At 47.3% G+C, this 14,026-nt stretch overlaps 1 protein-coding gene across 5 annotated transcripts in view; it reads right to left on the bottom strand.

Annotated features, from left to right (window-relative positions):
• Nucleotides 1–14,026, bottom strand: part of CLEC16A (C-type lectin domain containing 16A) — a 239,611-nt gene that overhangs the window by 112,721 nt on the left and 112,864 nt on the right. For all 5 annotated transcript variants that reach the window (XM_073015174.1, XM_073015175.1, XM_007985728.3 and 2 more), the window contains one exon: nucleotides 10,892–11,012. In XM_073015174.1, coding sequence (XP_072871275.1) covers nucleotides 10,892–11,012 — 121 coding nt within the window. The remainder of the gene's footprint in view (nucleotides 1–10,891; nucleotides 11,013–14,026) is intronic.

The raw sequence follows: 14,026 nt of genomic DNA, 5'->3' as shown, positions 1-14,026 counted from the left end.
CCACAGAACCACAATGGCATTATCACACTCAAGAAATGTAATATTAGCCAGGCCAGGGGTTTTGCCTGTAGTCCCAGCTACTCAGGAGGCTGAGGTAGGACTGCTTGAGCTCAGGAGTTCAAGAGCAGCCTGGGCGAAACCTCATCTAGAAAAAAAAAAAAAAAAAAAAAAAAAATCAGCCGGGTGTGGTGTTGCACATCTGTAGTCCCAGTTACTTGAGAGGCTGAGGTAGGAGGATCACTTGAGCTCAGGAGTTTCAGGTTGCAACACAGCACTCCAGCCTGTGTAACAGAGCAAGACCCTGTCTCTTAAAAAAAAAAAAAAAGAAAGAAACGTAATATTGACCTCAATTATATCACTCAATCACAATCCATATGCAAATTTCTTCAGTTTGCAGAAAAATGTCCTTTAAGGCTACTTTTCCCCCTCAATCCAAGATCAATCCAGGCTGACAACTGTCATGTTTCTTTGTTTCAATTATCTAGAAACAGTACCCCTACCTTCCTCCTCCTCTTTTTTGGTCTTCCACAACATTTACATTCTTAAAAAACTCAGGTCAGCTGACTTCTAGAATGTTCCGCATTCTGGATTTGTTTTTCATTGTTTTTCTCATTTATGCCACTTTCTCATTTTCACTAGGATGAGAGGCACATGACAATGCCTGGGCCATCAGCAAAATAAGCCAACATAGAGAATTTTCCAGAACTGACAGACAGGACCACAAAACTAGTACTTGTTTTGCAAGAGAAACAAATCAATGAGCTCACATTTTCACGGACTGACAGTAAACCACATACTTGCTTGGGGAGCTTCATAATACTTTTGCTGGAAACTAATCTCCAGGCAATCCGATGAAAATAGCTAAGGACTTCCACTCTGCCTAAAAGCTCTTGTCTGCAAAGAAGTTGGGGTGAAGCACACAGAATGCTAGGAAGTGGGATCCTACAGAATCTTTATGATATTCATATTCATATGCAAATAAAGAATACACAGAGAGGGCGATATGGTCAGGATTTCAAACATGGAGCAAGAATTTGGGGTATGGTTTTCACATGTGAGCTTTGATGGGCCTCGTGGTGTCCTCCAGTGTACTTGCTCTGGGGAACAAGTGGTTTGCAGGTTGGGGTTGGTGAGAAGGCACAGTCAGAGCAAAGACTCTGAGATGGGCACATGCCAGGTATGTTTGAAGAAGAGTAAGGAAGCAGAGACAGGGAGGTGATCAGGCTCAGGGGTAAAGGTCTCTGTTTCTTATTCAGACTGGGATGGGAGCCCACTTTGAACAAATGAATAATATGATCAGGCTTTTAGTTTAAAAGGAAGACAGTTCACGCTGCTGAGAATAAACTCTAGGGGACAAAGCAGAAGCTAGTGACTGGGCAAGAGACTACTGCAATAATTCAGGTAAAAGATAATGGCACAGCTGGGTGCAATGGCTCATGAAAGTAATCCCTGCACCTTGGGAGGCCAAGGTGAGAGGAATGCTTGAGCACAGGAGTTTGGGACCAGCCTGGGCAACATAGTGAGATTCCCATCTTTAGCTTTAAAAAAAAAAAAAAGAGGCCAGGCACGATGGCTCACAACTGTAATCTCAGCATTTTGAGAGGCCAAGGTGGGCAGTTCATGAGGTCAGGAGATCGAGACCATTCTGGCTAACACGGTGAAACCCCGTCTCCAGTAAAAATACAAAAAATTAGCTGGGTGTGGTGGCATGCACCTGTACGCCCTGCTACTTGGGAGGCTGAGGCAGGAGAATGATGTGAACTCGGGAGGCGGAGCTTGTAGTGAGTGGAGATCGCACCACTGCACTCCAGCCTGGGCAACAAAGTGAGACTCTGTCTCAAAAAAAAAAAAAAAAAAAATGGATGGTGGCAGTTCAAACAAGGTGCTGGGAGAAGCTGGGAGAGATGGTAAGATCTTGACAATACAGTTGTCCCTCCATATCCATGGGGACTGGTTCCAGAACCCCTCAGATATACCAGAATCAACAGATGCTCAAGTCCTTGATATAAAATGGTGTGGCATTTGCACATAACCTATGCACATCCTACCACATTCTTTAAACCATCTCTAGATTACTTATAATAACTCATACAATGAGATGGCTATGTAAATAGTTGTTATGCTGTACTGTTTTTAAAATTTGTTCATTTTGCATGGCTGTATTTTTTTTTTGTTGTTGTTTTTAAAAAATATTTTCAGTCTAGGTATGGTGGCTCATGCCTGTAATCCTGGCACGTTGGGAGGCTGAGGTAGGAGGATCGCTTAAGCTCAGGAATTTAAGACCAGCCTGGTCTCAAACATAGTGAGACTCTGTCTCTATAAAATATTTTTTAAAAAATTAGCTGGGCATGGTGGCACACACCTGTGATCTCACTTACTCAGGAGGCTGAGGCAGTAGGATTGCTTGAGCCTGGGAGTTGGAGGCTGCAGTGAGCTATGATTGCACCACTGCACTCTAACCTGGATGACAGAGTGAGAACTTGTATCAAAAAAAAAAAAAAAAAAAAAAAAGTAGTAATAACAAAAGGCCAGACACAGTGACTCATGCCTATAATTCCAGTATTTTAGGAGGCCAAGGTGGGTGGATTGCTTGAGACCAGGAGTAGTCCCAGTTACTTGGGAAGCTGAGGTGGGAGAATCACTGGAGGCTGGGAAGTTGAGACTGTAGTGAGCCATGATTGCACCACTGTACTCCATCCTGGGCAACACAGTGAAACTGTCTCAAAATAAATCAATGGCCAGGCACAATGGCTCATGCCTGTAATCCCAGCACTATGGGATACCAAGGCAGGCAGATTGCTTGAGGCCAGGAGTTTGAGACCAGCATGGCCAACATGGTGAAACCCTGTCTCTACTAAAAATAAAAAAAACTTAAAAAATAGCCGGGCGTGGTGGCATGCACCTGTAATCCCAGCTACTTGGGAGGCTGAGGCATGAGAATTGCTTGAACCTGGGGGACGGAGGTTGCAGCAAGCCAAGATTGTGTCTCTGCACTCCAGCCCAGACGAAAGAGCGAAACTCCGTCTCAAAAAATAAATAAATTTTTAAAATTAAATAAAAATAGAAATGTTTTCAATCTGTGGTTGGCTGAGTCTTTGGATGCAGAACCTGAGAACACATAGGGCTGGCTGTATTTTGCAGGAGGAGCTGAATAGGTCTGCCGACCAACTGGAAGTTGACCTTCAGAGAGAGAGGGGAGTCAGGGATGAGCCTGTGGTTTTGCCACCGGCATGGAACTGCCACCAAGTGAGTCTGGAAGCCTGCAGGGAGGCAGGTGTTTTGGGAAAGCTCACGCCTTGTGTTTGTGGTAACCAAGAAATGCTGAGCAGGTAGCTGAGTACACAGGTCTGGAGTTCAGCAGAGACTCTGGCAGCTGGGACAAGGGTTCATCACCATGAAGAGGAGCAACTAGCTGCTGCCTGTGGGGATGCAGACTCTGTGTGGACAGACTGTCACCGTCTCATATTCAAGGTGATAGCTAGGTTTTTACGATAAAATATCCTGATTTTAAAATGTTAGCAACTAACATAAAATTTGCTTGCAAATGCTTTACTGGCCATGAAGCTACATCTGTGGGTCCACCTGCCTGAGGACGAGCCGTTCGCAACATCTATATCCACCTTATTGTTCTGCCTTACAATAATCCTGCAAAGATGGGCATCACTGCTCTCATTTAATTAATGAACGAACTAAAGCGCAGAGAGGGGAATAGATTTGTCCAAGGCCACATGGCTAGGAAGAAGCATGGCTGAGATTCAGTCTGCATTTGTCTGGGACCCAAGGCTTCCTCCATACCCTCAGCCTGACTTTTAAACAGGCAAGTCCTGGCCTGGCAACAGCCAGAAGGAGAGCAAAGGGAAGGTCCACAGTGGCCTGCCTTGCCAGGAGGTGAATATAACCCAAATAGTTGGGTTGTTGTTAATAATTAGCTTCAAAGGTACCACCGTTTGGAGAACAAGCCGGATCCAACAGGATGGACCTCTGTGCAATAAAAGCCCCTGTATCTAGGCCACAGAGTGGACAGAGCAGCACTCAAGACAAGTCTCTGGAGCAAACCAGAGTGTGCAAGCCCGGTGTGGATGCCAGCTTGTGGACACCACTTCTGTAGTTCATGCCTCGCAGGTCTGGCCTCCCAATGGGGCTCCCTGCTGTAATGCTGCCCTGACCCATAAATCTCTTCCACTGAGGCCAGAGAGGGCCTTGTGAGTTACCAATCTGATCATATCAGCCAGGTAAGAACTTTTCTCACTGTTTTTAAAACAGAACCCTGAACACTTGATACGCCCACAGGGCCTGCACGGCTTCCTACCCAGCCTTATCTTGCCGACCACCTTCACCCTCCCACTCCCCGACCCTGTGGCCACACTGTCATCTCTCATCTTCCCCAAATCCCCATCAGCCCCAGGGCCTTTGCTTCTTCTGTGCCACTTCTCGGCACCCATACCCCCTTGCAGCCCTGAAATGGGCCCTTCCCTTAGAAGCCTCTCTGACCTCCAGCCAGGTTAACCCCGTCACCTGCTCTTAGAACAGGAAACACGGTGGCCATCTGACTTTGATCTATGCTGCCATGATTGGCGTCTGCCTTCCCCATAAGACTGTGAGCTGGGAAAGACAAAGACACTGGCTTTTACTAGAGTCATTGGTCTGTACTTGCATTTTTTTTTTTTTTTTTTTAAAAACCACCCACCATCACCACAACAACAAAAAATCCACTCCCCATTAAAGCACAGTATGTGGGTACACAGTTGCCACTACTGTTTCCTGGAAAGACTGGCCCTCGTTCCGAAATGACGTGCTACCTACTCAATATTAACAATATTAAAGGTAATAATAATGTCTTTTATGAAATGATTGTTCATAAATGCTTTTTTAAAAAATGCCTACTTCGTAAACAAACAAAACAAAAGTTGGCGATCTGTCCCCAAAAGCTTTATTTTTGTTTTGATGATTTTCTGGGCTATGAAATCCTAAAGGCTGGGACCTACTATTCTGTACTTGATGAGTATTTTCCAGGCCCCCGGACCCTGGGAAGTGTGTCCAAGCCTGGGAGAGTGCTCAGATCCAGTGCACAGAGGTCTGGTTATTCACAGATGTTTCTCTGCAGGTTTTGGGACTTCCCTTACACACCACGTGATCTAACACCCTGTCATGAGGATCTTTCAAGGAAGAGCCAGCTAGGTTATGCCAGGCAAGAGTAAAAATGACCCAAAACTGCACAATGATTACGTCAGAAGTCTCAGACAACAGAGTATCATGCAGGCTACTAAACACAAGAGTTCTGAATCTATGAAGTAGCGAGGAGGCTTCCGGCCTGCCCCCCATCCCCTGGACATCCTGGCCGAGCTCCTTCACAGCACTTCTCACCTGGCCGCCCCACCAACCTCAGCACCTTCTGCTTGGAACCAGCTCCTCCTGCAGGATCAGCCCTGCTGATGACAGAATCACCATCCTCCCAGCCCCTGCCACCTGGACTGCCCCAAGCTCAGAACCTCAGAGTTAACCGAGCTCTCCAGCATCACCACTGTGAACTGTCACAAAATGCTGTACCCAGACTGTCCCATCCCTCTTTGCCCATTAGCACTGACCCTGGCCCCTGCCACAGCCTCCTAAATGGCCTCTCTGCAATTCTGTCAGGCACTGTTCTAGGCACAGCACAGATAATACTCATCTACTCCTCCCAGCAAGTCCTATTTCACAGCTGTGGAAACTGAAGCTCTGGGAGACTCAGTTCCCTTAAGGTAATACAGCTGGCAAGCAGAAAGCAGCAAAGCTGGGACTTCCAACCAGGCACAGTCTGGCCCCTGAGTCCATGCTCCTCACCACCCTGCTGCATGGCCTTTCTAGCCCCCAGTGCAACTGGAAGGCCCCTGCTGGGACCATCTGATCTGGCAGTGCCAGTTGTAGAAGTGTCCGTTTAAGACAGATGTCCCTGTGAGAAAGCCCTGGAGTTGAGATCTGGCTCTTCCCAGCCACTGACCGGCTCTTGCTACTTGTGTGCCGGCCACCTCAGTTTCGGTGAGGACCCTGGAACATGGCATGCTCTCTCTCACCTCAACCTCACCTCTGCCATCCTTAAAAGCCAGTCCTCATTTCCGTGCTTTCTCGTAGAAGCTTCTGATCCCTCCTGGCACAGCACCTCTTCAGAGAGGCCTTTCCTAACCAGCCCGTGAGGATTTTCTTCCTGGTTACTCTCTAGCATGGACCCTGCTTGTCACCTCTACAGAGCCATCCCAATCAGTCTGTGATCATGCATTTACTTAACTTACCTGTTAGTGGTCGCTCCCTCCATCCTCCCCTCCCCCCACAACTGGAAACACCTCAAGAACAGAAGCAAAGTCTGGCTTTTGCTCACTCTCACATCTCAGTTCCTAGCACTGTGCCTGGCATACAGCAGGTGCTCAATAAATACCTGAATGCATGAGTGGGTCTTCATTGAATGGGCTTCACAAACGGATTTTAGAAATCAGAATACAAGTTAGATACAAGTAGCACATGCTATGGCTGCAACTATGTGAATGTCAGATGCCCACATGAATAGGCTGAAAGGAAACTGGACACTGAACACGCCTGGTTGCCAGGTGTCTCTTTGGGGTGTATGGATAATGGACAGATTTCTCCCCGACTATGGTTGCTCATGATATTTGGAAACAGGCAAGAATCTTTTAAGGAGGTCCTGAGGTCAATCCTAAGGAATCTGTGGTTTCTCCTCAAAGCCTGCTTGTCCTTGGTCAGGAGGCACACTGGAGTGAGTGAGTGAGTCTCACAGCCTAGAAGGGATACAGCTCCCTTCCTCCGGCCAAAGCAGCCAGAGCCATCTTTCTTAACCCTCAAAACAGTGCCATTATCCGAGCGATGACCTGAATGTCTCAGGATACTGTTCTCACAGTGTTGCTTAAGCAGAAAATGCCAGCCCCCTGGAGCCCAGCAGGATGAGTTTCAGCTTGTGGGTTCAGCAGCTGCAGCAGGGAAGTAGCCAGCTCCCACTCACTGAGTACCTACTAAGTGCCAAGCATGGTGCTGTGAGCTTTACACCTTATCTCATTTGAGCTCCGTGGAAAGTCTTTTAGAACCATGTTTTCGTTTTGGTTTTATTTTTTTGAAAGAGGCTTCTCACTCTGTCGCTCAGGCTGGAGTGCAGTGGCACAATCAGGGTTCACTGCAGCCTCGACCTCCCAGGTTCAAGAGATCCTCCCACCTCAGCCCCTCAAGTATCTGGAACTACAGGTATCTGCCACCACAACTGGCTAATTTTTTTTTTTGGATTTTAGTAGAGACAAGGTTTTGCTATGTTGCTCTGGCTGGTCTTGAACTCCTGAGCTCAAGTGATCTTCCCACCTCGGCCTCCCAAAGTGTTGAGATTACAGGTGTGAGTCACCACATTCAGCCCTAGAACCATTTCAAAGGTAAGGCTACTGAGCCTCACAGGCATGAAGACTCTGGGGAAGATTACAAAGCTGATTACTCCAATAATGCCAGCGGCTGCAAAATCAACTGTCAACAAGACCAGGGCGGCAGCACACGGGTGAGCACAGGCCCTGTCTATAGGCCCCTGCACCCTGGCCTCCAGCCCAAAGCAGCAGCTGGGGCTGGGGAAGCACTCGGTTTGCAAATGGTGGCAACCAATTCTATTAAAAGGAATAATACAAAGTACTTCTCTGTTAGAGAGAGGTATTTCTAGATGTAATAATATGAAGTCTTCCATTTGCTTTAACACACTGTGTGGGTGGATGGTATATTTTAAATAGACAGATGGAAGGGCAGATAAAACAAAACTTAGCTAAATGGTAAAAGCTGTTGAAGCTGAGGGCTGGGTGTATGGAGATTCATGATGCTATTTTCTCTAGAAATCGACTCTTTTATCTAGTTCCTCCCCTCTTCCCTTCCCTCCCTTCCCCTTTCTTCCTCCAATCTCTCCCTCCCTTCAACTTCCTTCCACTTCCCTCCCTCCCTTCCTCCCTCTCTCTCTTCCTTCCCACCCCAGCCCCCCATCACTCCAGCAGATGTGGCAGATGTGGCTGCCAGTTCCTGACCTCTGCCCTCTGCCACTTTCCTCTCTAGTGAAAAACAAAACAGACTTCACTTGAAGCATGACCAGTTTGCCTCTTTCCTGAGTGGTGGCCACTTCTTTGATGGTCCCCATGAGCAACCACCTTTTATGCCAGAGCTCGGCTGTCACACCCAGCCGAGAGACCTGCTGCTGGTCAGCGAGCACTTGTGGTAGCTTCTGGGGAATATCCTTCATGCTGTCATTTCTCACTGAAGTGTGACAAGGCAGTGAATATGCTTTATGCCACCTCTTCCTGCTGTGTGGAGACAGCACTCCTTTAAGCCTACCAGACCACATCGAGTCAGGTAAACAGTGAGCAGTCCCTAACATTTCTCCCTGAGTCAGCTTTCTCAAGTTCATCAGGGAGACAAAAACATGCCCAGCTTCCAGCCATGCAGCAAGCAAGAATGGCTTCACCTGTCCTTCACCTGTATTTTGTCTACACAGAGGGCATTTGGTCAGATTGCAGAGTAGGGTGATTTTCCCCCTCAAAGGAAGGTGAGGAGAAGCTCCAGCATTTACAATCCCTCCCTCAAAACAAAAAAAAAAACCAAAACAAAAAAACAAACAAACAAACAACACAGGCATATCTTATTCTAGCACCATGTGCTTCCATAATCCCTAGTATTTTCTGAATGTCACCCCTCTTAGCAAAAGACATAATTTGCAATCAGGCTGGGCCAAGACAAACAGCCATTACCTTCTTAATGGCCAACTACCCAAAAAGGCTCAGTTAAGTGATCTCAACTAGCAATCTAATCAATTAAAATTGATAAGTGAAAAACTTTTAACCTTTACTCCAGCAGGCCATTCCTAGGGGGAGGAGGGAAGGAATGTGAATTCCCAGCATAAAATTTAATTCCATTTCACGGGTGCAAACATTTTTGCTGCCCTGATGAAATGCCCCCTCCCCACCCCCACACCTCACCCAAAGCAAGCTCTTTCACTCCTTGAATCAAATCAGAGAAAGACTGGTTATGATTCTTTGCAGTCAACTTGATCAATTTAAACCCTTAGAGAAATCCCTGTGGTCATTTCTCAAGGGCGAAAGGGCCAAAGGAGATGGGCAGCGGGCAGAGAGGTGTCACAGCTGCTTTATTCTTCCAAGAAAGGGAAAGATAAAACGTAAACAAGAAGGCCAGAAAAAGACACTAGACAACCAGGTAACACACAATACGCATTCACTGAGAACCTCTACGTGTTCTATGCTATGCTTGCTCTTCACACACATGACCTTCACACACACACATAGCAATATGCATGCTATGCTTGCTCTTCACACACATGACCTCCTGCAATACTGACTACAGTCTGCTGAGTACAGTTACACGGTAGGCACTATGTTTGGTCATGTGATATTTCGTATTCTATTTCATTCAATCCTGAAAACAATTCTGTACTTTAAGAAAGACCGTCTCATTTTACAGGAGAGGAAATGGAGCCTGTGGGGGTCTAGTCATTTGTTCAAGGGAATACAAAGCAGGGTCTAGATCACAACTCTATAGTTTTGTCAAAACTCATTGAATTATACACTAACACTTGGGGAATTTTTTTTGTATGTAAATTATACCTTAATAAAGCTGGTTTAAAGCAGCAACAACAATGCTACAGAGAGTGGCCCTGTGCTATTTCTGCCCACCCAGCCACCATCCCTTCTTTGGTGATTTTCCTTTGAGGGTCGCCTCTTCCCTCTCTCAGGTGATGGGGTTCAAAAATAACTGGCCCTTCCTCCCAGCTCCAGGGCTGGGCATGCAACCCCAGCTTAGACAATCAGTGAGTCACATTCCTCTGACCACTGGCTGGTTCAGGGATGGTCATGTGGCCCAAGCTAGGCCAATAACAGCTCTACCCAGACTTTTAGAGAATTAAAGGGAAAGAGAAGCTCTCTTTCCACCAGATTTGGCTGAACAAATCTTGGGGCTGCTGATGGCCATCTTGCCACTACCTGGTGAGAGCCCTCCTGAGGATGAACAGAGGAAAGCAGAGTTGAGAAATGGAGGACGGCAGCTTCCTGATGACACTGTCTGAGCACCTGGATCCAGCCATGCCTGAAGGTAGCTTACTCCTGGACTTCCCAGTGACATCAGCCAATTTCCCTCTCTTTTCCTTAAGCTGGCCTAAGTTGGGTTTTCTGTCTCTTACAACCAAAGACTCCTAATATACCACAATGCCCTTAAGAAACAGAAAACCATGCTGCTCATTAGAGTGCCTGTGCCCTGTAGCAAATGGAGGAAAGAGAAAAGCTATACAAATACGAGAAGGGTTCCAGGAACATGGTCAGGCTTTATGCCCATTGTCTCCTTTAAAGCTCAGCCTCATGCTGCAGAAGAGAACAATGAGGCACTACACAGCGGAACAAGTCGCTCAAGGTTACGGGCTGAGTACATGGTTCTCCAGGCTCCAAAACCTTCATCCTTACCTAAACACAGGTGATTTGCTTTTTACAAGTTTCTTTCTTTAGCAGCAGAACACTTTTATCATTGGAAACATATAGAAAATGCTTAATATATAAAACCAACCAAACTGATGCCACTGTTTACAGGGAGGGCAGGAACCCTGGAGTTTGTTCACCCTTGCTTGAGCCCCCAGTTGCTCTGCAGATACTTTTTAGAGAACCAGCTGGTTGTGAAAGCAGAACCCTCAAACTGACCTCAGAGAACCCAGGGGCCTTTTCTTCAAAACCTGCATGGGACATGCACACCGCTGGCTCAAGGTCACAGCTCAACGACAGTACAAAATGCAGGTTGCACACTGACCCTCCCAGTGGCATGTGAATCAGCAGAGTGATGTCCTGTGTCCCATGTCCCCCAGCCCCCTGCTGTGGACTCAGAGCAGCCAACTCACTCAGATCCAGGACATCATCAGTCTTGATCAGGTCCTCCTCCCGAGTCAGCGGCAACTGTGTCTCCGGCTCCCCTCGCAATTGCAGTGACAGAGAACGCAGCATGAAGAATACCCGGATGGCCTGGACCAACAGTTCAGAGAGCAGAGAAGAGTGAGATTGCAGAGTCATTTTAGCGAGATGCCCCACATCAAGAAATGACACAATGACTCTCTATTAAAAAAAAAAGAAAGCAGCACGATAAAGCCCACCTCTTTGGGTGTTGTGATTCTGGTACTTGCTTTTATAACAAGACAAAAAAAAAAAAAAAAAAAATTCAAAGGCGGAGTAGCCTGTTTTCAGTTATCCACAGGTTCAGGTTTGGGTTACTCTACCTGAACTGAGCACCTGCCATCTGCCAGGACCTTGTCCCCGAGTATCAGGTGACCTTCATAATAGCCCTGCCCAGCAGTCAGCCCCATTTCACACACCAGGCAACTGAGACCTAAGAAAGTGAAGTGACCTGCCCCAGGCCATGCTTCCAGCAAGGGCTAGACCCTAAGTCTGTCCCAACCAAACCAGCACGGGCTCTGGAAAACCCAATCACTCCAAAAGCATTTCAAGGTTCTACCTACTGAATATGAGGGTGGGGCAGACAGAAGAGGGTGAAATGAAATGCCTGTGGGCTGCAGGGACTGAGACTGGAGGAAAATCCTACCCCCGGGTGAGTCTCAACTCCTGGTCCCTTAGTCTTACAACAGTGAGTGTGCTGCAGTGACCCTGGTTCCGAGAATGCCCCTCAGGCTCTCCCAGCCAGCAGAACAGGGGCAGAGACGATCCACCAGCACAGGGATTCCTGGCCATGGAAGTGGTGTCTGGTCAGAATTGTGTGGCCACCAGGTACTTTCAGAGAGCAGAAACAAAGCAGAGTCCCAGCAGCCGGAGGAGTGTGTGCAGAAAGCAGCCTCCAGCCCCAAAACAGGCTTGCCCACCAACCAGAGCCAGGAAGCAGACGGGCAGTCCACAGAAGAGGCCACCTGCAGGCCTCTCTCCCTGATGCACAGCTGCTGGGCCTGACTGAGGGTGCAGTGCCCGATGGGGACAGCTCCAGAGTCAGACACACGAGGTCTACATCGGATTCCCAGCTGCACTAGGTTGGGCAAGTCCCCTGACTTCTGTGAGCTTCCTTTTCCTCATCTGTAAAATGGGCATGATAGCTCGCAGGCCTGCTAGGAGGTTCTGAGATAACGTAGGAGGGAAAGCAGTCAGCACAGTAGGGTGGCGGGGGCAACCCACTGTCACCACTACGGAGCTGCAAAGGTGAATCCCAGTGAGCCTTTGGGTCTTCTTGTTCATGGCTCTGAGGGCTGCAGTGTGGACCTAGGTGAGGGGAGGTGGCCTCTATACAGCAGTGTGCCTCCCAAAACTGGAAAGGGGCCAAATTACTGTCTGAAAAGAGGTGCACTCACACTGCCTCCTCATACCCCAGGCAACGAGGAGCTAGTCAGCGTGCCTGCTTACACCCAGTGCTGCCTTGGGCCCTAACCAGTGGGAGACCTTGGAACAATTTCCTAATGTTGAAACTGGAAGAGCAATCCTATCTCCTGGCCCTATGCTAAGGCAGCGCAGTCCTCTGTAAACTATAAACCACTGGAGAAAGATCAGCTCTTATGTTACAATGATGATGGTGGTGGCGGTAGCATTCGTATCTGACTGTTAACAGTTTTTAAAAGTACAGTCTTCGTAAAGACATCTGCAACAATCAGAAGCAAAAGAAGTGTAGTTCCATTAAAAAATTCAAAAGAACTTCTATTAAGCAACTATGGGGTGGCAGGAACTGTGGGCACCTTATTGTAACTTGAAGAGTTTATGGAGGAAGAAACAGAGCTGAGAGGGGCAGTTATTTCAGCTCACACATCTGCTAAGTGGCTGAGCTGGCTGTGAACTCAGGAATGTATGACACGTGTCACTTAACCAAGTGCACCAGGAAACTTAAACATCCATGGCAGCCCAAGTACACAAAGCCCAAGACGTGGGTGGTCACTTGAAATATGTGGCAGCTTGAGCTCTCAGATAAGGAGTCATGCCCACAGAGTCTTGACCACGAGGATGAGGAAGAAAGGAAAAGGCCCATGACAGCCAGGTCCAAGTCAAGGAGACGCTCATTTCTGTGCCCAAACCCCCGCTTCTCTTAGGGTTCTGAAGGCAAATAACTCACGCAGGACCAGAGCGGGTTGGCTGAGAAAACAGAAACATGTGGCTTTCTACAGCCCATCACTCTGAAAAACTGTAACCTTCCAATAAATACTTTAAAAGTTCAGAATTTGGCTCCCAATATAGGCCAATATCTGCTTTTGCCCTGCAAACAACACATGGATAACAATCGTCATCATAAATATAAAATAGAATATAAAACACACACAGTCAGCTCTCTGTATCCACGGGTTCCATATCTGTGAATTCAACCAACTGTAGATCAAAAATACTAAAAGTTGCATCTGTACTCAACTTGTACAGATTTTTTTCCTTATTATTCCCTAATCAATACAGTATAACAAACCATTTACATAGCATTTACATTGTACTATGTATTATAAGTAATCTAGAGACGATTTAAAGTCTACAGGAGAATGTGTATAGGTTATATGCAAACACTATGCTGTTTATATAAGGGACTTGAGCATCTGTGGATTTTGGTATCCTTGAGGGAGTCCTAGAACCAATTCCCCATGGATACCAAGGGATGACTGTACAATAAAATCCCTCAATGTTTTTCCTGGTTCCTGACCCAACTCCTGAGAGAAGGAAGGACACATGAGAAGCCATGCCCATGAACGTGAGGAGGGGCGATTCCCACAGGGCAGGGAGCTCCACTCGAGGCAAAACCTGGGCTCCCGTGGGGGCAGGGGGGTTATAAGGGCCTGGTAGGCACACTGGGCAGCCCCACAACTCTTGTCAATTCAGAAAAGAAAGCTAAACTATGAGCATAAGAGCCATAAAATTCACCCCACCACCCCCAAAACAATAACCACTCTCTGATTCCCCATGGCCTGCCAGGTACTACGCCAGCTGTACAGTGTCGTCTCATTTAAGCCTTTTAATGACCCTGTGTGGTTCCTATTTTACAGATGGGGAAACCAAAGCTGAGCAATGACAGG

This window comes from Chlorocebus sabaeus, chromosome 5 (genome assembly GCF_047675955.1).
Source record: "Chlorocebus sabaeus isolate Y175 chromosome 5, mChlSab1.0.hap1, whole genome shotgun sequence".
NCBI lineage: Eukaryota > Metazoa > Chordata > Mammalia > Primates > Cercopithecidae > Chlorocebus > Chlorocebus sabaeus.
This window is presented reverse-complemented; position numbering and strand designations above follow the sequence as displayed.